This window comes from Nipponia nippon, unplaced genomic scaffold (assembly GCF_047370975.1).
Source record: "Nipponia nippon isolate SJK-2023a ecotype South Korea unplaced genomic scaffold, ASM4737097v1 scaffold_7, whole genome shotgun sequence".
NCBI lineage: Eukaryota > Metazoa > Chordata > Aves > Pelecaniformes > Threskiornithidae > Nipponia > Nipponia nippon.
The window spans coordinates 35,253,962-35,275,363 of NW_028262391.1; the positions used below are offsets into that span (position 1 = coordinate 35,253,962).

The window sequence follows — 21,402 nt, forward strand, 5'->3', positions numbered from 1 at the left end:
TTTCTTTTGGTAGTGGAAAAATAACTGCCAAAGCAATTTATTATTTCTCTCAATAAATTAAAAAAAAAAAAAGAACAAAACCACAGTCCCGGGAGGGGGTAAGGAGGAGAAGCCGATATTAAATGTTGGACATACCTTTCTTCAGTTCGTAAGGTGAGTCTTTGCAAAGGTCTACTTGGGACTGGCTCCTGATCATTTTAGTGTCTTTAGCCAGGCTCTCGGCTCTGCTGAGGACAGTCTGGTTTAATCCATTGAAGTGGGCGCCGGGGGCGGCGGCGGCGGGGCCGCCGGCGGGGTGCCCGTGCAGGGCCCCGAAGGAGCCGTAGTTCGTGTACCCGGGGTAGAAGGGCGCCGTGTAGTAGAGCGGCCGCGGCAGGACCGCCCCGTTGGGGAAGGGGCACTGCGCCGGCGGCGAGCGCGGCCGCGGCGGCGAGCGGGACGGGCCGCCGCCGCCCAGAACGGCGGGGCCGGGGGGCGCCGCCTCGCCGCCGGCCTCCTTCGCCTTGTCCGCCGAGGTGGCGATCTCGGCCAGCGACCAGAGCTTGGGCTTGGCGAGGGCCGCCTGCTGCGGCGAGTGGATGACGGAGGCGCCGGTGGCGGCGGGCAGCAGCGGGTGCAGGTCGGCGGCGTGCGGCGGCCCGGAGGCGGCGGAGGGCGGGCGGTACGGCGGGGGTTCCTCGCCGCCCGCCGGCGGCAGCCCGCGGCCCGCCGGGCACGGCCCCAGCGGGGAAGCGCCGGGCGCCTTGGGGGGGGCGGGCGGCCCGTCGAGCCGCTCCTCCGCCGGCTCTTTGCAATCCGAGTCGCTGAGGCCGCCCTCGGCCTCCCGGGGGCCGGGGGACTCCTGGAGGCGCTCGCAGCCCGGCGCTGCCTTGGGATCCGCCGCTCCTGGGGAGGGGAGAAAGGAGAAGGGTGGGGGGCAGCTCTCGGGCTCGCCCTGCGCCCCCAAACCCGCCCACCCACTTCGCCGTGTTCGCGGCCCCGCCGCCGCCAGGCCCGCAGCGCGGCCCTCCGGCTCCCCCCGCCCCGGCTGCCCGCCCGGGGGGACAGGCCGCCCCGCCGCCGCACCGGGCCGGGCCGGGGGCAGCCCCGAGGGCGCGGCCGCGGTGGCCCGGCCGAGCCCGCTGCCTTACCTGTGTCCGGTGTCCCGGGGTCCCCCTTCTCTTCCAGTTTCGGGGGCTCGTCCTCGTCGTTTTTCTCCAGGTCGATGTTCTCCTCTTCCTCCTCGTCCTCGCTGCGGTTCCGCGGGGTCCAGGTCATTTTATTCTCCTTTTTGAGCCGCCGCCGCGCGTTGGCGAACCAGGTGGAGACCTGGGTGAGGGTCATTTTGGTGATGATGGCCAGCATGATCTTCTCGCCCTTGGTGGGGTAGGGGTTTTTCCGGTGTTCGTTGAGCCAGGCCTTGAGGGTGGCCGTGGCGTCCCGCGTCGCGTTCTTGCGGTACGCGGGGTCCCCGTAGGGGTAGGAGCCGAGCGGCGCCGCGTACGGGTGGTACCCCAGGGAGCCGGCCATGCCCGGCGTGTGGTCGTAGGGCGAGCCCTGGGGAAAGAGGGGAGAGCGGCCCGGCAGGGCGAGGTCAGGCGGCCGCGGGGCGGCAATGACACGGCAAGGGCAGCGCCACGGCCTGCCCGCCGCCCCTGCCCGCGCCCCGCCGCCTCTCCCCCGGCGCCGGGCCCTGCGCGGCTTCTCCCGCGGCTCCTTCCCGGGAGAACGGGCGGAAGGGTCTGGGGGTTCGGCGGGGCCGGGAGGCTCCGGCCCCAGGAGGCCACCGGCCGCCTGCAGCGATCCAGCGCCTCTCCCCCAAATGCAGGCGCGGAAAAGCAAGTGGGCAGCGCGGCGAGGGGGCGGCCAGCGGCGGGGAGACCCTTCCCCCCCGGGCTGCGATCGCGGCGGGCAACCTGCCGGGCCCAGGCGGCCGGGCCGGGCCGCTCCTCTGGCAAGGCCAGGGGCGGGAGGAGGAAAAAAAATAAAGGGAAGAAGAGAAAAGAGAAGAAAAGAGAAGAGCAGCGCAGACAAAAAGGAACGGAAAAGAAAAGAAAAGAAGAAAAGGAAGAAAAGAAAAGAAGAAGAGAAAAGAAGCAGAAGAAGAGAAAAGAAAAGAGAGGAAAAAGTAAAGAGGCAACTGTGGAACTGCCTGGAGCCTAAACAGAGGGGAGAAGCTGAGCGAAACTCCCCGGGTTTTGGGGGGGACTGCGGGGCGCGGCGGCGGCCGGGCTGTGCGGCAGCGATGCCCGGGCCGGGGCGCGCAGGGCGGCGCGGTGCCCGGCCTCCCCCTTCCCTTCCCGCGCAGCGCCCGCGGAGCGGCTCGCGGCCCTGGGATTAGAGCTCTGCACTATTTAAGCAGCCTAATTATCGCCGTGCAGGGGAAAGTTGCCTGGGTTTATCGCCCGGATTTCTCCCATCGCCGGCCGCTGCTGGGTTAATTCCCTTTTCAATCACAACAAGCTAATTGTTGCGGAATTACGATTGCTGTTTTAAAAAATTTTTTTTTTTTTAAATTTTTTTTTTTTGAGGGAATGAAATCGGTCCCCGCCTGCCCCAGCCCCGTCTCGCCCGGGCCGTGCCGGCGGCTCCCCCCGCGCCCGGCCCTGCCCGCCGCTGCCGCCAGCAACAGTGTGCGGCAGCACACGGCAGCGATGCGGGAAAGTTGGGCGGCGAGGCGGGGAGCCGCGCTCCCTTTTGTGCCCGGTATCTCAAAAATGAAATCGGAACAAAACGCAGGCCCGGGATGGCGGGGAGGCGCCCGCGGGATGCCGCCGTGCCCGGCGCGGTGCCGGCTGCCCGGGGCTGCTCTTACCACGTAGGAGGTGAAGGCGGCGGCGGCGGCGGCGGCCGGGTCGGTGCCGTACTGGAGGTGGGAGTTGTAACCCGGGGAAGGGGCGGTAAAGGCGGTAGATCCGGCATAAGGGGAAAAAGCGGAGCCCGAAGAAGATCTCCCAAGTTCATCGGTCCTGGGTCCGGAGATCACGCTGGTGCTGTACGCCGGGCAGGAGTAGAGAGCCAAGGACGCTGACGGCTGGTACAAGTAACCCTGAGGATACGACATGGCCAGGCGCACACATATACCCGGGAGCCCAAGGCGCCGGGAGGGAGCCGCCGCGCTGCCGGGCTGGGGCCGCTGCGGCCGGGGCTTCGCGGGCGCCTCTCCGCCCTCGCCAGCTGGGCAGCGGCGGCACCTTGCTCTGTGCCGGGGCTGCTGCTCCGCGCTCGCCTGCAGCCTGGCACCGCTTCCTCCTTTTTCTCCCCCCCTCGCTTCCCCCTCTCTTTTCTCCCCCCCGCTCTGTCTCTTCCCCCCCCCCCCTTGCACTGGGGGGCTTTTTTTTTCCCCCTTCCTCCTCGCTCTCGCTTTCCGAAGGGTCCTGCCAAGATGCTAAGTTGGAAATTGCGGCTCCTGACGCCTTCTGCGCGGCCCGGCGAGGCTCCTCCTTCGCGGGGTGTTGTCAGTGGAAGGACTGGCAGGACCCCGCTGGGCTGCCGCGGCCGGGCCCAACCAGCGGGAGGGCTCCGCGCTCCCTCGGCCCTCCCCGGCGCTCAGAGGCTCAAGTGCGCCGGCTCCTGGATTGCAGTCACCTCCGAGCCGTTTAAGATCAGCTCCAACTTTCTTCATGTGCTAAATACCGTGCGGAGCCGCGCTGCGCTGGAATGCAAGCCAATCAGTATATGAAAAAAAAAGATATTTAATAAGATTTATTAGCCGCCCGGCTCCCCCTCTGCGCAGCCACCCCTCCTCTTGCTCTCTGCCCCCTGCCCCTCCCGCCACTAAATCACTGGAGGTGGAATATACGGGGGGTGTGGTGGTGTTCGTTTTTCTTTTCCAAACAAAAAAGGCGATTTTCGGCGGGGAAGCGCCGGTCCGGGGCCCGGCCCGGTCCGGTCGGGTCCGGCAGCGCTGGGCTGCGCGCCCGGTCGCGCCGTCGGGGCGGGGGCCGCGCCGGGGCCGCCCCGCCGCCGGACCTGTTGCGGCGGCTGTGCGAGCGGAGCCGCGGCGGGGGGGGCGGCAGCGCGGCGGGGAGCGGGGCTCAGCTCCGCGGAGGCTCGGGGGCCGCGAGCAGAGCGGGGCGGGCGGGATTCGGTCTTTCCCAGCGCCGGTCTCGGGGGAAGGGGGATCCGGCGGGGGAGCGGTGGGGGCGGAGGTGGCTCTGCAGAAATGGTTCGGCGTGCGGGTTTGCCCGCGGACCTACAGAACGCACCAGGTATCCTCCCCCTCCCCGGCTCATGCACGGGTCGAGGCGAAAGCAGATTAAAACCATATGAACCGGGATAAATCCCCGCCGATCGGGAGATGTAATCTCCTTTGATTCCACCAGATACATTTCCCAACAGGAACATACCCCGGTTTATTCCCTCCTCGCTGTTTTTCCCTCGCGGCTGAGGCAAGGCGCTGCTCCCGCGGCCGCGGACCCTGCCCTCCGCCGCGGCTCCGCGCCCCCGGCCACCCGGGACCCGCCCCGCACCCGCCGGGCCTTTCCCGGGGCGGGGGGGGGGGGGGGCGATTTAATTAGATTTCTCTTTCCTTTTTTTTTTTTTTTTTGATCTTGTAACTTTTGCACCTCCCGGCCCTAATTGCTCTCGCCGCTGGCCCCAGCGGGCAGGACGCGGAGACGCGAGGAGGGGGACTGTGTTTTAAAACGGGCGAGCCGGGGCAGGAGCTCCCCCGGCCGCCGGGGAGGCGACGCCGCCGCCGCCCCGCTCCGTCCTTCCGGGGGTTTTGCCCGGCGGCAGCGGCCGCAGCCCCCCAGCCAAACGGCGGAGCGGAGGCTGCGCCCTCCCGAGCAGCCCCGCTGCGGGGCCGGGGGCGGCGGCGCCTCGGCGGGAAGGGGCGGGGCGGGGCGAGCGGAGAGCGCGCTACCCGCCGTCCCCGGGGGGATCACGGCGGGGCCGGGGGCGGCGAGGCGGGCGCGGCCCGCACTACACTACCCAGCAGGCCGCGGCCCCGCCAGTCCCGCCCCCGCCCCTCCCGGCTCATGATTGGCTGTTCTCCCGCCGGCGGTGGGTCCTCCCCTTCTTCCATTGGCCTGCGGAACTGTCCCTCAGCGCGGGGAGGAGGGGGTGTGGAGGGGCGGTGGCGGTGGCGGCACGCGGCGCGGTTGCTGGGGAGTCCGGAAGCGGCGCTGACAGGACGGCGCGCGGAGGCGCTGCGGGCTGAGGCGGCCGCCTCTCGGCCCGGCCCGGCCCGGGCCCGGCCCGGGCGGCGAGGTGAGGAAGCGGGGCGGCGGCGGCGGCGCCTCTCGCCGTGCGGCGGGACGTCGGGGCCGCGGGGCCCTGTGGCGGCGCTGCCCCGCCGCGCTGGGGCGCCCCCTGCCGGGCGGGCCTCGCCGCTGCCCTGCGTGCGGGTGGCGGCCGTGCCGGCTGCCCGGGCCCCGCGGCCGGCGGGCGGGCGGGCGCTCCCGGGGAGGCGGCGGCGCTGGGGCCGCTGTCGGCCGCCGTCCCGGGGCCGGTGTCCTCCCGCGTCCTGCCGGAGGGCGCTGCCGCGCCGTCCGCGCCGGGCCCCGCAGTAAGGCGGCGATCGCGGGAGCGGCGTACGGAAGCCCGGCGAGGCGAGGTGGGTCTCGGCGCCCTCCTCGGTGGTGCTGTCGGGCAGCGCTTTGTCTGGCGTTTCCCCCGCCTTTCGCTTCTTTTTCCCTTTTTTTTTTTTTTTTTTTTTTGTTTTTAACTTGGAAGTGTCTGGTGTTCCCTCTGTTCAAAATCCATGTGGGTTCTGTCTCCGGTAACCGGGAAGGGTCTAGCACCGGCTCGCACACTCTCTTACATGCTCAATCCACACAGGTGTGCACTTTCATCAGTTTTCAGCTGCACGGTGTCACTGATACTTGTCCCTGGGTTAATTTTAGCTATCGCTCTAGAGCACCGCATTTCTTTTTCCACTCAAAAGTGCTTCTGTCGTAACCCTCTGACAATACCCCTTGTTCGAGGAGTGAGATATCATCCGGTAAACCTTTATACATTTAACATTCATTTTATATGTGAGTAGAATGAGTAACCGCTTTTCCTTCCACGTTTCTTTGTAGGGAGAAGCAGAAGTTTTAACCATCTTTCCATGGCATCTGACTTTTTTGAGGAGGAGGTAAGGTTAATGTCATATAAAATTACCTTCTTTATTTCTGATGTTCAGTAGAATCTTGCTTCTGTAGCAGTACATTTTGGAAACTGTGGTGAGTTCATGCATACTTTCCTGCACTGCAACATAATACCAGAGCTGATTAATAAACGGTAGCAATAGGACTCTTATGCCATCAGGATTGTAAGTGTCTGTCAAACCGACATTCTCACTACATTATGCCACTATTATATTCTTTGCAGTTTTAAAAGAACTGTAGATAATTCTTCAAGATATTGAAACATTTAGTTTATAGTTCTATTGCTGTGGTTGTCACCTTCGCTTTATATCAAATTTGAGACTCATTTCTTAAGGATGTCTCTATTTTCTGCTTTATTTGCACATTGATAGCTCTACTGAATGACTAGTCACAGCAACTTTTTCCTCCGATAGAAGCATATTAAAATGTGAAAGCCTAAGACTAATCTGCTTTGCAGGGCTTTTCGGCTTTTTCATTAAAGGAAAATAAGAAGTTTGTTTCAGGACTCTTGGTTATGTAGTTCTATCGGTTCTAGTAACAAATGTGGGGCTTGAGGATACATTTGCTACTTCATTTTTACTGAAGATATGTACATTTGAAGGTATGGATGAGTTCTTGATATCAGGTGTTCGTCTGCTTTGCAGCTGCCAGTGAAATGATATAAGCGCAAGCTGATATTAAAATTCTGTATTTTATATATTTTTGTCATAATTTCTTGGAAGCTAAACCATTAATGCAACAGAAGAAACATTTACCATTCAATTCTTACTTAACGATGGGTAGGATTTGCAGGCTGGCTGTGCGCTCTTAGCTTTATTTATATTAAGGCTTGTGAATTTAAATTCAGCTTGTATAAATAAATAATTAAAGTCACTATTTTCATAGTCTTCAGTCTGATGGGCTGGTCCTGCAAAGCTGTTTAAAATGGTCTTTGCTTACTTTAGTAGTCGGACTCCAGTAGGGTTTTGACATGGGGGGAACTTGGATTTGAGACAACAGCACAAAATGTGGTGACCCAAAATGTAGCAATATTTGAACTTGCATATTTGTTTTTCTACACTGGTTTCATTTGCATAATTTCATGTAGGGTGTGCAAACATATGTGGTACAGCGTAAAATAGCTTAATAAATTAGTGCATGAACATATAATAGGGATCAGCTGTGAATATTTTCTTTCTGGGAGGGGAAAAAGGGGCAGGGTGATCTTGAAAATAACAGCAAACTGTATTTTCAAATTACAGCCATTGGTAGGCTCTAACTGTAAGTGGTTTGGTTGCAGGTGGCTTGTAGTGAATGGAGTTAAACTTGGGTATCTTGGATGTGATACACCTTAATTTAATTACTTTAATAGCTACTTTCTGTTGAAACTTTAAAATCTAACGATCCTGCTTTTATTGCGGTCTTTAAAGATCTAATCGTTCTTGTGTGTGTCTGAGATGTAAAACTTAGTGCAAGGAGAGGCAACAGATTGGTTCCGTCATACGATTTTGTTGGGTTTTTTTTGAGAGTACTTAAAAGATTATGATGGATAATGCTGTCTTGCCAAAGAATGCCGACACAGGTGTTCATCATTATCTTAATTAAGATCCTGAGAAAATGTCATCTTTCGGCATGAATTATGAAGGGAGATGCATTAGGAGATCATTTCAACTTTTTTTTCTTTTTACAGGGGTAGATGAGAAGGAGGCTGTTTTCTCAAAACCTTTTTGATATTTCTTTGTCAGAATACCTGACCTTAGCCACTTACTGAGTAATTTGTTTCTCCACTTCAGTTTGTGAATATATTATCAGGAGATCTGTATGTGATGTTAAAGGGAATCCTGTTAAAAAAAAAACAACCAAAAATAATAATAATAATAAAAAAAATAATCGCCCTCCCAGATACTCTGTTCTGTTTAAAGCTGTCCCTATAAACAAAATAGTAATACTCAGATGGTAGCGGAAATTGCTGCTGGAAGCATCTGCTAAGAGATGTTTTATACAGTGTATTTAAAAGTATTAACAACTCATACTAATAACAGAGCAAAATAAATATATGTGAATATTTATCTTTTAAATTAAGCATGAAGAGAAAAAAAATTCCTTTTCTCACTGTTGCACTGCCATGGAAGTAAAACTAACTAGTGTGCAAAGAGGAGGGAGGGGCTTGCGTTTTTCTATGTCAAATCAATACATTATTAGCTGAGCCAGAGCTAAAACAATGTATCTAAAATATTGGCTGAAGCATCCGCGGTAAAACTTAGGGGCACTTTCCTGCAGGTACTTAGTCGTGTGCGTGTTGCTGCTGGCTTCCCTAAGATGAAGTGCTGGGAGTTACAGGGTCAGTACTTGCAGCGGAAGTGCCGGCGTTTGGTGGCTCTTAGCCTAGGTGAGTGCTCTTGGGAAGAGTTCTGCAAGACACCCGTCACTTCTCTGTTGTTTCTTCTGCCTGCACTTACTTTGCCTGAGATTCTACTTGTTAGCACTCTCTGTGTTTGCGGTCTGAGACTGACGTGTAAACTCCTGAACACCTAGAATAACTCTTCTTTTCTGTGTCTAGCAATTAGGTATTAGGTAGCTTAGACAGACTTTTGTTTTTCTCGGCAAGCCTTTCTACGTAAAATGACTTTTTGTCTGCTAAAAGAAACTTGATTATCTGTCTCAGTCCTTTTTTAAATTGCATCAGCAAACCTGTTTAGTATGTGGAATAAAAGTGTACACAGAAGTGCAGCTGGCAAGCCTTTTAAGGACGTAGTTATTGTACTGAACACGTAACTCCAAAGATCTTGACAGTATCATGGGAGAACCTGAAACTGTATTTCAATTTCCTTGAAGTTTCCTGTAATTAACTTAAATAGCGTGATTTGCTTGAATTTGTTGGCATAATATAGACTAAGTTAAGAATGTCTTTAGGGTTTATTTTGCTTACGGTTCCATGGGCATATGCAGAAAATAGACTCTCCTAATGGTTGACTTTAGTGGAAAAAATGAAAAACTGCTCTCTGTCATGTCTGAACAAGTTTTTCACATAAAGCAAGCCACATTTACTGTTAGTTGGCTCCTTATTGTGAAAGAGGAGCACCTCAGTGGGAAGGATGGCTGCGGCTCCCCATGCCGTTTTATGGGACGTGCATGTGCCCGTAGCTTTCCATACGGTGGCAAATTCCCTTTCAACCGCAGGTGCTGCAGCGTGGCGGGAGCTGCTGTAGCTGGAATCTGGCCTCCAGTGTGGGTGTTAGAGGTGGGTGACTTTTAATAGCAGTGTCATGTTCAAAAGGGTTTGTGTTTTATCTACTTAAATATATTTGCAGTCCTTATGACCGGTATTTGCAAGAGCTCGGCGTTACGTCTCTGAGGAGAAACGTAAAGCCAGGTAGCCTTGCTAGACTTACACCCAAGGAATTCTTTTTAACAGTTCATAATTTCTGATTTTTATTAATATTGGAGCTTTTTAGTTTCTGTTCCTTAATGTAGATAATGCAGATGTGAATGATTCTTGCAGCTGTTTTCTGCAGATTAAAGTGAATGTATTTGTAGAACTGGAATCTTCTTAAAAAAAAAAAAAATATATATATATATATATATATATATATATATATATATAAAAATCAGTTTGAGGAAAAAAGCAAGCCAGTCGGACCTTTCAAGGTGAATGTGGATCATCGTAACAGAGACTTTGCTGTATTAATAAACTTGTGACTGATCACTCTGCTACTCTTCCTGAAGAAGATGCATCTTCCTGAGGTCTTTTTTTTTTCCCCTAACAAAGCAAGAACTAGCTTTTTCTTTTCACACACACACGTTTTTCACAGTATTTCTCAGCATTTCTATTGCAGATCAAGAACCCAGCGTTTACCTCTGAAATATTCTTTGCTGACATCTACAGAACTTTTCATTCCCTTCAGATTTAATTTTGTATAGAATAATGCGTGGTATAATACGTAGGTCCTCTGTTTTCAATTAAGCTGTAGTAGGTAACTATGTGCTTCTTTCATATCCCGTAGCAAAGTATCAATATCCAGATGGCAGTGTGCTGGGATAAAATAGCTACAGTCTTGGCTGCTACTGTAAAGCCAAGACCTAACATTTTAGCCTGTGTGATAAATAAAACTGAGGTTGCGACTCTTGGCGTATTGGAGTTGCACTAAATAATGCTACAGTGCTGTTTATTACTGGTTTCATTGGATAATATGCAGCTATAAAACCTGCTTGAAGCTTTTATTAAGAATACTCTGTCATTATAAAAAGGACCCTATAACTTCTTTATGATATCGACGGTGCAAGAATTACTTTGTTTGTGCTGACTTCTTGGCTGTTGTCTAGGGAGGATCTTACCCTCTCTCAGCTTCTGTAGGCATTAGGTTCCATGAATGTCTCTTAGGAAGAGGACAGCTCTGTAGAGCCTAGGTTTCAAAAGTTATTTTTAAGGTATTTTTTGCTCTTTGCTTTTTCTTAAGTTCATTTTGGTATTTAATTTCTTGCTTCAGTTAAAATTCAGCTGATATTCTCTGTGGTATAAGCTGTGCTACTGTGTCCCTAAGTAAAACTTAAACCGAGGTCACCCGGGTAGTTGTCTGAGAGAAGGCTGCGGAATGGCTGAGAGACTTTTATACTGGCTGAGAAGGTGATGGGAAGACTTGGTAGAAGGGAAGGGACTAGGAGTCTTGAATCCTGGGCTTGTTTTCTCATTCAGTTTCTGGCACATCCTATGACCTAGATTTGTTCACGTAACCTCTGTGCCTCTGTTTACCTAACTGGAACCCTCTGCTTTTCTCGGAAATGTTCAGATTTAAATTGGTGTCCGTACTCATGTAATTTATCAGACTGTTGTGCTTTTGAGCAAAAGCAAGTTATTAATGCTATTACTGATTCATTAGCTAAATACCATTAAATTTTCATATTCCACAGGTCTTTCATTTCCATAGGCACCTGTTTATGGTATGCCTCTTAGAAAATGCAGAATTGAACACCATCCAGTGGGATGTGGTACTAGCATAGTGTCTGTGGGATTTAACAAACATGCTAGATTGATGGGGGAAGAAACTCTTGCATTGCTCAGTCTGTAATCCTTGTTTGTAAGAGAAACCTGCTGTCTAAATTAGTGACAAATACTATCTTTTTGTTCCATTTCCCCGTTCTCCGTATGTCCATTGTTTGCCTTTACAGAATGCACCCAAGAGCAGAAGCAGTGAGGTCCACGATGGGGAAAATGAATCCAGCAGTTCATCCTATCCTGTACCCACCTGAGTACAGGAAGAGACCTCATACAAAGCCAGAATGCATCTGGGCTTGCAGCTCTCTTTAACCGTATTAAGTCCTGTTCAGAGTTAATGGTAAGTAATTTGTTTTGTGTATGTTATGATTCATTAAGTAAGGCATTACAGTAGTGGCTCTTCCCGTTGTGGTTACTGGGTTCTGTCTCTAACAAAATGCAGAATTCATGTTTCCAGATACATCAGCTTTAGTCCTGTTTCTGTTAAGAAAATCATGTGGTGCAGATGACAAGCATTGTAATACATATGGTCTTTTTTCTTTCTTTCTTTTGTTGTCCTCTCCAGATGAGCTCAGTGAGACTGGTCTAAGCAATGCTGAAGAAGGGAAGAACAGAGTTGGAAGGCAGGAGCTATTTCAAAGCAGGACTTTTCTTTCCATAACACCCAAACATGAAGACTTTATCAACTTCATTAGGTAGAATATTGATAATAGTGTAGTATCAGTAATATTGCATGATGTAATATTGCACTGCTTTATCGTTCAGTGATCATGTGGAGCTGCATTAAATAGATGAACATATACTGGTGGCTTAAATGAACATTATGAGTGAGAGCGGTAAATTGAGAAGGTGGGTAGTAGAGGAAATACTACTAGCTTTTTTTTTTTTTAGCCAGTGGTGTCTTTGCTTTTTTCAGCTCTCTTTCCATAACCTGTAGTTCTTTTGTTTCTTGAGAAAGATGGAATGAAGAAAAACATCTTTTCATTCAAGAAATTGAAGCTAGTTCAACTTCTTAACCAGAAAAACTTCACAGTCCTCTTAGCTGTTACAGCATCTTAACGTTTTGTCCAGCAGAAAATAGCACTCATAGTGCTGACCCAGGAACGCTCCATAAACATCTGTAGTGTTGCAGCATGTGCTGCTCTATCTTAGGGCTTCCCTTGTCAGGGAGCGGTTGTGAAATGTCTGCTGTGGCGCAGCCCTCTGCGACCTCTTGCATCCAAGGATGGAATTTGCGAGTCTTTTTCTGTCTGGAACTTGTGGGAGCTCCCTCCTGAGCCCAATAGTTCTCAAATATTGCAAGAAAAGATCTGACAGTGTTGTCTGGGAGATGTGACTGACTTAATTATTATTAATATTTATTAAGTGCCTTACAATGGAGGGGGAGAGTCATTGCCTTCATTTTTACAAATAGGAGAACTGGCATGTCGGAAGAATGGATCTCTTCTATCTTCTGTGATTCTTGACCCACCTAATTAGGTGATTGTCAGGAGAAATAACAACCTGGCTCAGGGGAATGGCGCTGGGGAAAGATGCTGACACATTCAGTATGGCACACCGCTTCTCCCACCCAGAATGGCTTAATGTAGTAAGCAGGGTCTCCCCTCTGTGGGTGTCGGTTGGCCAGTGAGGAGATTTAAAAGGGCTGATGGGCCTGAGGCTGTCTCTCTATTGGATAGCTTCATTGTAGATCTCATCCAGGGAAAAAGTGAGGTACTGCAACTCATTTCTAGGAGCTACTCTTGTTTTTAGTGATTACTCACTCTCTGCCTCCTCTTGCTTTCTTTCACAATAGAGTGGCCTTTCCCCATGATAAGCTGATTCACTTCACGGCTGGTATTTGCAGTTTTCCTGCACTTAGCCTCTAAGGCAGTAATTGTTTCTTCTGGGCTAAGACTTTAGTTTCTCTTTTTTTCAATAGTTTATTTTGCTAAGGAAGAGAATCTGTCCAGCTGCTGCGAACAATAGTGGTTTTGATGTGTATCAATAAAGAGTTAGAGATGTGTGCTTTCCATGTAGAAGATGAAGAGAATTAAAGCCTGCTTTAAAGGAAGGCAAACCTTGGAGAGGTTTACTTAGATGTACAATATGCCCCATTCTTTAATTTTTAAAAACAGTATTAAGGGTGGTTTTTTTTTTTTTCAAGAAAAGAGAAAATAATTTAATCTTTTTGATTGCGTTTTTTTTCGTAGTCTCACAGTTGTGAGATAAATATTCAGAAATATGAGTTGGTAAGGTTAATGTGATTAAAATGAGTATGTGATAACGGGCTCTGCACATTAAAGATTAAGAGCTCAAATTATAGACTCCAGAGTGAAACACTCCATGAGCATTTGCAAATTTTGTTTGTGCAAGGAATGCAGGCTTAGGCCCATGGTTGCAGTTGCACAACAGTTTCATCCTGTCTGCTGCTTTTTTGTCTTGAGTGATCTGCACAGAAGTCTCTTGAACACTGTAGTGTCAGGGTGAAAATGTCATCTGGGGTGAGGTGGGGGGGATAAATGAGGAAATAATTTCAGTCCAAGCATTAGTGTTACTCTATAAAAATAGATTAGTTTTACACAAATGATTCACATTTACAAAGATCAGTTTATAGCATTTTGACTGCACAGTAGTTAATTCTTTATGTATAAATTGATCCTTTATACAAATGTAATTCCATATACAACAGTTAATCTCTTTGAGTGCAAGTTGAAAATATATTATCAATTAATTTATGTAGGTTATGACTTTCTTCCCCCTGTACTCTGCAGTGGTTACCTACACTAAAGTTGAGTCGGTGTGTGCTTAATGAAAATTACATGTGAAATGTAATATGTAGAGGACAAAGAAGCATTGAAATCCTTATTGCTCTTAAAAAGACAAAGGTACCCTCAGACAATTCTCCTTTCTTAATCTCTTGAGAATTTGATGCGTAATTCTGTTATGAGCAATTTGGAGTGAATGCAATTTGAAATATTTTTAGAAATGGTATTAGTACCAGATATTATTGCTCACCTTTTGTGAAGCCTAGTTTTGTTCTAAAATGCTTTGCATTTTGAGAGGCTAATTTATAGACAGTCTTCCATTGAGAAAGAAAAGCGTCTTGGACTTCCGTGGAGAGACAAGCCTAGCTGTATTATCTGTGAAATTTGCTAATGTTGCAACCATTTAAATAAAGTGTTTGTTTACATAACAGCCATGACATTTTTCCTCCTCTTCCTTGCGGTTTTGTCCAACTAGATGTTATGAGTGGCAGTTGCAGTGACTGCTAAGTGTTTAAATGATGACACCATTATGTGAAGTGATTTTGAAATGAGAGATTCCAGCCAAGAATTACATCTGCTCTCATCTCCTTCAAATCATACTTTCTGGCTGTGCAGATTATGATTGATTTGTTTGTGACAGATTGCAGGAAACAGTCATTGATTTTTCAATATTTTACCTTAAAATTATTTACAGTTGTAACCAAGGGGAGGTATTTCCATGGGCCGTCAGCCCCTGAAAGACTGGGATAATATTCCCTGCTCCCTGACAAGACAAATTACCCGTAATGAGTGCAGTAGCTGAAGGGTATACTTTTATTTTAAAATATGTCAATAACCCCAGTGACTAAACGAATATTGATTCAGCATAATGAAGCCTGAGTAATGTGAAAATGAGCTCTTCAAGGAGCATGGTAAAGACTTTCTTTTTAGCTTGTAGCAAGAAGCTTTTCATTCTTTACTGTTAGGTAGTTGAAATGTGGAGTCTTAAACAAGTCATCCTTAAACAGTTGTAATATGTGGAATAATGTAACAAAAGAACTTGGGGGGGGTTATCCTTGTTTTTTTTCTTTTTTTTCCCCCCGAGTTCTTTTTCCTTGATGCGTTTCAGCAGATCAGACGTTTAAAGAGAAAAATGCAAGTTATCCAGGGCAGAGATAGAATTACTATTGGTGTTAATGTCTTTTGCAATAATATTCTTCAGCCAGCCTAATGGCATTTTAAAAGTGGATTCTGCATATATGGGCATGGAAATGTATCTAAATAAACTGTAGATTTAATTTCATATTATTGATTTCTTGGACATATTGATGTGTATTCTATGTGATCGGTCTAATATTCTTGTCCTTTAACAATTTAGAATAGCTGGTTTATGAGAACCTAGATATACTGTGTTATAAAACTTAGTTACCATAGTGCACATTTTTCTTTCTGGTGCCTTGTAACACTGCATGTTTCTTACCAAATGAGAATTTTCAAGCAGTAATTCATTTAAATTACAGTAATTTATGCAGTGCCATAGGTGTGGTGTGGAAAAGCATCTAATAGATTAATACGGATGTACTTCAATTGTTCAGGGTAAGGATTAGATTAAGGACCATGTTGAGGTACAGGGTTTTTTTAACATTAAAAATATCGAATGCTAAAAAAAATATCATCCGAAAGGATCAATTTGTCATTTGTATTCGAGAGCATTGTGCAACATTGGGAAGGCTCTGCAAAAGCACTGCGTATAAATAGCTGTGTAATCCAGACATACAAAAAAAGATATTTTCTTGAGGTGTTTGTGTAGAATGTGTCAATTATGAAATAATGTCATAGCCAGAAGCATTTAGTGAGCATGTTTGGGCACGAAGACGACTTTCCTTATTTTCTGAGGACTAACTTCAATTGCATCCGACTAGCTTGTGAAAATCTTCAGAAGGATGTTTTCCTGTCAGCACACAGGTGATTTTTCCAAATGTCATTCCTTTAGCACAGCTAGAAAGTATTTCAGGAGGCACTTGAGAACCTGTGGCATTGAGAGTTAAATGGCAACCCTGGAATGTGAGATATGTTCCTGGGTTTTAATTTGTTAATTTTCAGAAAAATGTGATGTGATTTACATTTGAGTGGGTTACAACTGTAAATAATTACAGTTTTGAGAGGGTTTGTGCATAACACCTGGGATTTGCAAAATATTGGAGAATCGTTAACGGGGAGGGAGTAATAACCTCAAATATATAGCAGCGACAACAGGAGAACTTGAGGCTCTTGGAAGTTAAAGGTTCAGCTAATAACACTTAACTGCCCAGTGGTATTTTACACATCCCAAGTTCTCTGCCTGTTCTCTTTGTTTCTGTACCTTTTGTTTCTTTGGCCAACAGCAGGAGATGGGAAGGGAAGGTCCTCTTTCAGTAGCTTTCCCACAGTAGCGAGGAAGAGGGAGAGTGTTCAGGGCTGGGTGCCAGTTCTGATGCAGACTGAAGGGCAAATAAATGTTTGTTTTAACTACATCTCCTTTTCCTGAATAACACTGCATGAGCTCAGTGGCACCAAACTGAACAAAAGCGGATACTGCTGACAGCTAAACCAAAGCGGGCTCTGCTTGCAAGCCATTGGCTTGTTTCACTTGCAAGACAGGTAACATCTCTTGCTTTGCTGTCTTTCCCAAAGATGAGTTTGCTTATTAAATACCCACCGGCCTGGCATTCTGGCTCAGGCCTGAACTGTGTGCTTGGCACCAATGGCAAACGGTGTGTTCTCGGCTGCAGGAAGCTGACAAACGACTTGCAAGCTTTGTGCGTGAAACAGGAGATTTCTGGTGGTGACACCTTGGAAGCTCTTAGGTTTATTCACACATGTCCTTTTAGTGTTAGAACTGCTACAATTGCTAGTCCACTTTCAGGTGACTATGGAGGATTTAAAAAAAAAAAAAAACAACAACAAACCAAACAACACCACCAAATCATTAACCAGTTAAAAGTTCTTGTGGTATTTGGGCTCTCCTAGGAGCAGAACATAAACCCAATTGCTGTTCAGTTAGGTAAAAGTAAAAGCAGAAAACACTGTGAATTGAAGGGCGCGGGTAAGAACAGAGTAATCTCCTTTGTGGTGGAGAAGAGGCTGTTGGTAAATCATGAAGGGCTAATATTTAGGGATCATATGTCCCTTGACACTTGGGGACATGCAAATTTTGGCCCATTTCAGTTCATTTCAGGCCTGATGTGAAGACACTGTCTCAGTATGTTCTTGTTGTGGGAAGCTGGTGCAATGTTAATGGTGCGGGTGTTTTTATGTAACAGTTCAGATCTCTATACCTATTTAATTGTCGGATTCCACTATGAATAAGGTGGCAACCAAAACCAATGGTTGATTTTCCCCCCCCCCCCCCCCCCATTTATTCTGCCTCTGTGTTCTCTGCCCTACAGATAAACGATGAACTTGTTTTAGTTGAGAGAAGGGGTGTGGGAGAGGGGAGGGCATGTAAATGTAGGTGATGGAAATCATGCTTACTGGCTAGGCCTCCCCCCCACTCAATTTGTTTGAAATCTAAGAACTAGTATGTGATGGAACCTCAATCAGAGCAGTCTGTAAGAGGGCAGACAGCACTATGTAGAATGTGCTAATCTAAATGTCACGGTTAGTTGAAATCAATTCTTTGTGCCCTGATCTACACGTGTTGAAGTTGTTTCTTTAGGTTTTAATTTATGAACAAATAATTGCTTTTATCAAAAGCAATTCCATATATGCCTAATATTCACATTTTCTTGGAATGACCATATTATGTACTAAAAGCTTTCACTAACTTGAAATAGTATCACAGAGTCTTTGGTATAGTGGCATATGGTTTAGGGTGAACTGTTAGAGGGAGATAACCCTAAAAAAATAGGAGGAGGATCCAAGATGCTTTGAGAGTCTTGCCTAACTGCCATGGTTGAAAAGGCATGGCTGACTTAATGCATGAATGTTGAAATCTGTGTCTGGAATTACGGAAACAAGTTGAGAAACATGAACTGAATTGATTGTTGATTATTGTCCTCTGTAAATGCTGGGAAAAGATGTATTATGCTTTGCTGTGGCCTTTAAGGAGGGTCCACAGTGTCCTTTTTTTGTTTTGTTTTGTTAACTTATCTTTTAATATGAAGTGTCATTCCCAAAATGAAGTAATGTCCTTGGGCTGGTGGCAACAGCTGGAGTTGCAGAATTCATAAATAATTCAGAGAGGGATAAAGGGTAGGGGATTTTTTTTGTCATTTGAATCTTTATTATGTGCACACATTTCATTTTAGATATGGCATCATTTGAATTCATTCGGTATGATGATTGCACTGACCTGTCATATTTATTTTGATGTCCCTTCGAAGGACCATATGCTCTGTCCTCGGCATGAAAAAGGATGCAAGTTGCTAACGAAAAAGGCAGCTACGTTCCTGTAGGGATGAAGCCCCTTGCTTCCCGTTGTCACGTCAGTAGATGTACAGCTGCAGTGCAGTAGAAGAAAGTGCAGTTGTTACATCAGTGCAGTGACTAAATGGCAGCATAGTCTAGCAAAAAGTGGAAGAAAGGGCAAAACTTGTTTGCATCAAGGTGTTGTATGGCATTAAATGCTCAGCTGTCACTGAGGGCCAGTTGGTGTGAGGAACCTGGCATGTGAAGACGGAAAAGATTAAAGCCAGCTAGAAATCTGCCAAGGTGGAGGTGTGCCATGGTAGCTTTAATGTGGGGAATACAATTAATTACTTTGTATGTTGGAAGTGGAGTTGCTGTGCACACAGCCTTCTGGGGATGCACGGGAGTTAGTCTGGTTACGCAAGGCTCGGGTCTTTTTCTTTGACTAATCCATGTCCTCCTTTCCTCTTAAAGAAGCTGCTTGCTTAGCCAAACAAAATCTTGGATAATGGTTTTGGGGAAAACATGCAGTTGTAGTTTTCCTCTTTGCTAATTCTGTTGTAACCATTGCATCTGGTCCTTCACTTATTTTGGTAGTATGTTTCCATGGTCAAGTGGTGTATTTTCCAGAAGTTACAGAGAAATCTACCAGTTTCAAGTTCACCGTGTCCCATAAATAATGAACTGCATGATGATGAGTATGTCTGATTCTTACTGGCTAATGCACTGGCTGGTATTCGCAATTCATAGTTAGTGGGTAACAAGACCTTGTTAATGTTACCTTTGTATGCACCGTTAACGTGGTAGGATGCAACCACTACAATATTTTCGTGGTATAAGGTGTAAATGCAGCAGTGAGTGGTGATGTGTATGAAGTATATGGTCCATTGTGCTCATGCCAGTGGCAGAAGGAAGCCAATTAAGTGCAGGTTAGTGAAATACGATAACTAGAAGCTGTGAATGCAAATGATAACTGTATGCAAAATTGTTTCTTTTCTAGATCCTGCCATCAATGACTGAGCCTCCCTGAAATCTTCTTATCAGTTACTGCCGAGATGAGAAGGATAACAGGAAGGAGGAGTGCTTAAGTGGTTTTAATGACAGTTAATTTAATCTATTTATCAAATGACAGGTTGTTTTTTTTCCTCAAAACTTGATTGTCATGACAAGATGCTTTTGGAAGTCATCTTTGTAAAATAAAACTGGCAATTTTTAGGCTACAATGAGCTATTGTATCTTTCTATACAGTGTTGTCATTATGGTAAACCGCTGGAAAGTCTTTATTTTTGAAGCAATTTAACTTGCATACTTCATTCATTTATTTGAATGCCTGTTGAATGCCATGTGAAAAGTTTCTTGTCAGTGTTCTTTTATTCAATGGAATAGTTATTCTGACAATGCTCAATTTATTATTGTCTAAATTACTGTTGCCTTAGCCTCCTGCAAAAATGTTTCTTTTTAGTAATTCTTAAACAAATAATGAATGAATGAGGGTTTGTCCCCTTCATGTTTTGGTGGGTGTATTGTTCCTTTGAGTGAAAGCGTCTTCAGTTTTCAGAATGACAGTGTTGCAAAGAAAGGTGCTTTGCTTTTTGCCTTTTTTTTTTTTTCCACCAGAAAATGTCTTTTGTGCAATGATTTTTTTTTTTTAATATGTACACTGCCAAGACGCAATTACTGGAAGGAGAGACAGAAGCTGTTGGGAATGTCATGTTATGCCAAATTAAGAATTATTAGCTCTTACTTTCTCTGCATCTCTTCGACTAGAACTTGACCTATTGCGTCTGGCTTATACTTTGACTCTAGTGGAACTAATGTGTCCTTGGAGTAGCATTTTAGAGTAACTTCAGATTCATGTTTTTTTCACAAGTCTGCTTTAAACTGCTGGGATTAACTTCAGGGAAGGCAAGAGATACAGCCTCCTTTGTCAGCAGCTGTGCTGGTTAAAGAAGGAGGCTTCATGCACGCTTGCTTGCTCACTCTCTCCTGGAGGTTATTGCCCCTGCTAGGGAAGCAAACTGAACTGTTTCCCTGAGCACAGCCAGACTTATTTCAGCCAAAGTTAATCGTGTTATCAAGTATTAGTTAACTAGCACCCTCGGTCATTTTGATGAAAGAGCAGGGAATGCACAGACCAGCTGCACAGACGGGTGTATCTGGGAGGGTGGTGTGTTGGCAAGAGGGTTGTTGAGGAGCTGGTGGTGGTGTGGTCTTTTCTGCAGGTGCAGTTACATCTCTAAGATGTAGTAAAAATTGGATGTGTTAGAAAGCTGTTCAGTTCTGTCATGTATAATATTTGCATTTCAGAGACATACTGGATAATATAAAATAAACTTGTGCTCTTTGACTTACTCCTTGTGTGTGCTAGTGTGAGTGGAAAGAGATGGTGTGAGCGTGTGTAGGTGACAGGACACATATTTCAGGAAAATGTATCTGGTCAAGGTGCGTGAGTGGTACAAATGTTTCCATTATCTAGAGACCACAGTGTTGTGCTTTACTCATCAAAGAGGCTGCCTCAACCAATACATGCCTCAGGAGAACTGGTTTTGACACATGGTGCCCTAAGCTGCCTTTAGCGAAGAGGGGAGAACACCTCCAGCAGGAGAGGCCACCCCACCCACTGTCACTTTTCTGTCCAATGTTGCATCAGTAGATTCTGGAGTCTGGTGAGGCATCTAAGCTCTTGATGCTTCCCGTGCCAAAATTAGAATGGTATGGGTGATCTCTAGTACTGGTGATCTCTAGTACGGTGCACTCAACAGCTTCAACATTGACCCTTCTTGTGAGAAAGTGGTGGAGTGTAGGTGCTGTCCCACAGATGGCTTGGGCACACAAAGAACAAGAGGCTTTCTGATCCGTCAGAAATCTGAGAGCAGCAACACTGCTTGTGTCTCCTCTTGGGGCACTGCTAGATGAAAAGAACTCGGCTCAGTCACAGAAAGGACTGAGCCTCCAGCTCAGCTGGCATTGCATCCAACATCTTTTAACCGGCCCTATGCTAAAGAATGAGGAAGTCTGCAGTGGCCTCTCTTCTTCACCATATGCAAGGGAGGAAAAGAATGTGCTGCATCTGGAAAGGAACTGGTGTGTAAGGGGAAGGTGCTGCTTTGCAGGCAAAGAACTGCCTCCCCTGGCTGGTTTATCCCCAGCAGCACTACCGATCGCAGTGCCTTCAGACTGGAGCCCACATCTGCTTGTTCCCTGAACTGTGGGTCTGAAAAATAGTGACATGAAGAGATGA

At 47.3% G+C, this 21,402-nt stretch overlaps 1 protein-coding gene and 1 long non-coding RNA gene across 5 annotated transcripts in view; one reads left to right on the plus strand and one right to left on the minus strand.

The window, feature by feature from the left end:
* LOC148051000 (uncharacterized) overlaps positions 1-20,512 on the plus strand; it is a 32,467-nt gene extending 11,955 nt beyond the window's left edge. Inside the window, exons 1-5 of one of the 4 annotated variants that reach the window (XR_015700733.1) lie at positions 27-153; positions 6,006-6,061; positions 11,220-11,386; positions 11,612-11,741; positions 19,162-20,512. This is a non-coding gene — a long non-coding RNA (uncharacterized LOC148051000). Of the gene's footprint in view, positions 1-26; positions 154-5,105; positions 5,194-5,362; positions 5,540-6,005; positions 6,062-11,219; positions 11,387-11,611; positions 11,742-19,161 lie in introns of those variants that run through there. The other 3 variants (XR_015700732.1, XR_015700731.1, XR_015700734.1) reach the window with 3 other exon arrangements.
* On the minus strand, positions 119-3,342 carry IRX5 (iroquois homeobox 5). Its single transcript, XM_087740554.1, has 3 exons — positions 2,795-3,342; positions 1,131-1,536; positions 119-885 (listed from the first exon to the last, which is right to left on the minus strand). Exons 1-3 carry the CDS (start codon positions 3,041-3,043, stop codon positions 119-121), a joined length of 1,422 nt encoding a protein of 473 aa, XP_087596680.1. The 5' UTR covers positions 3,044-3,342.
* Positions 20,513-21,402: the final 890 nt, after the last annotated feature.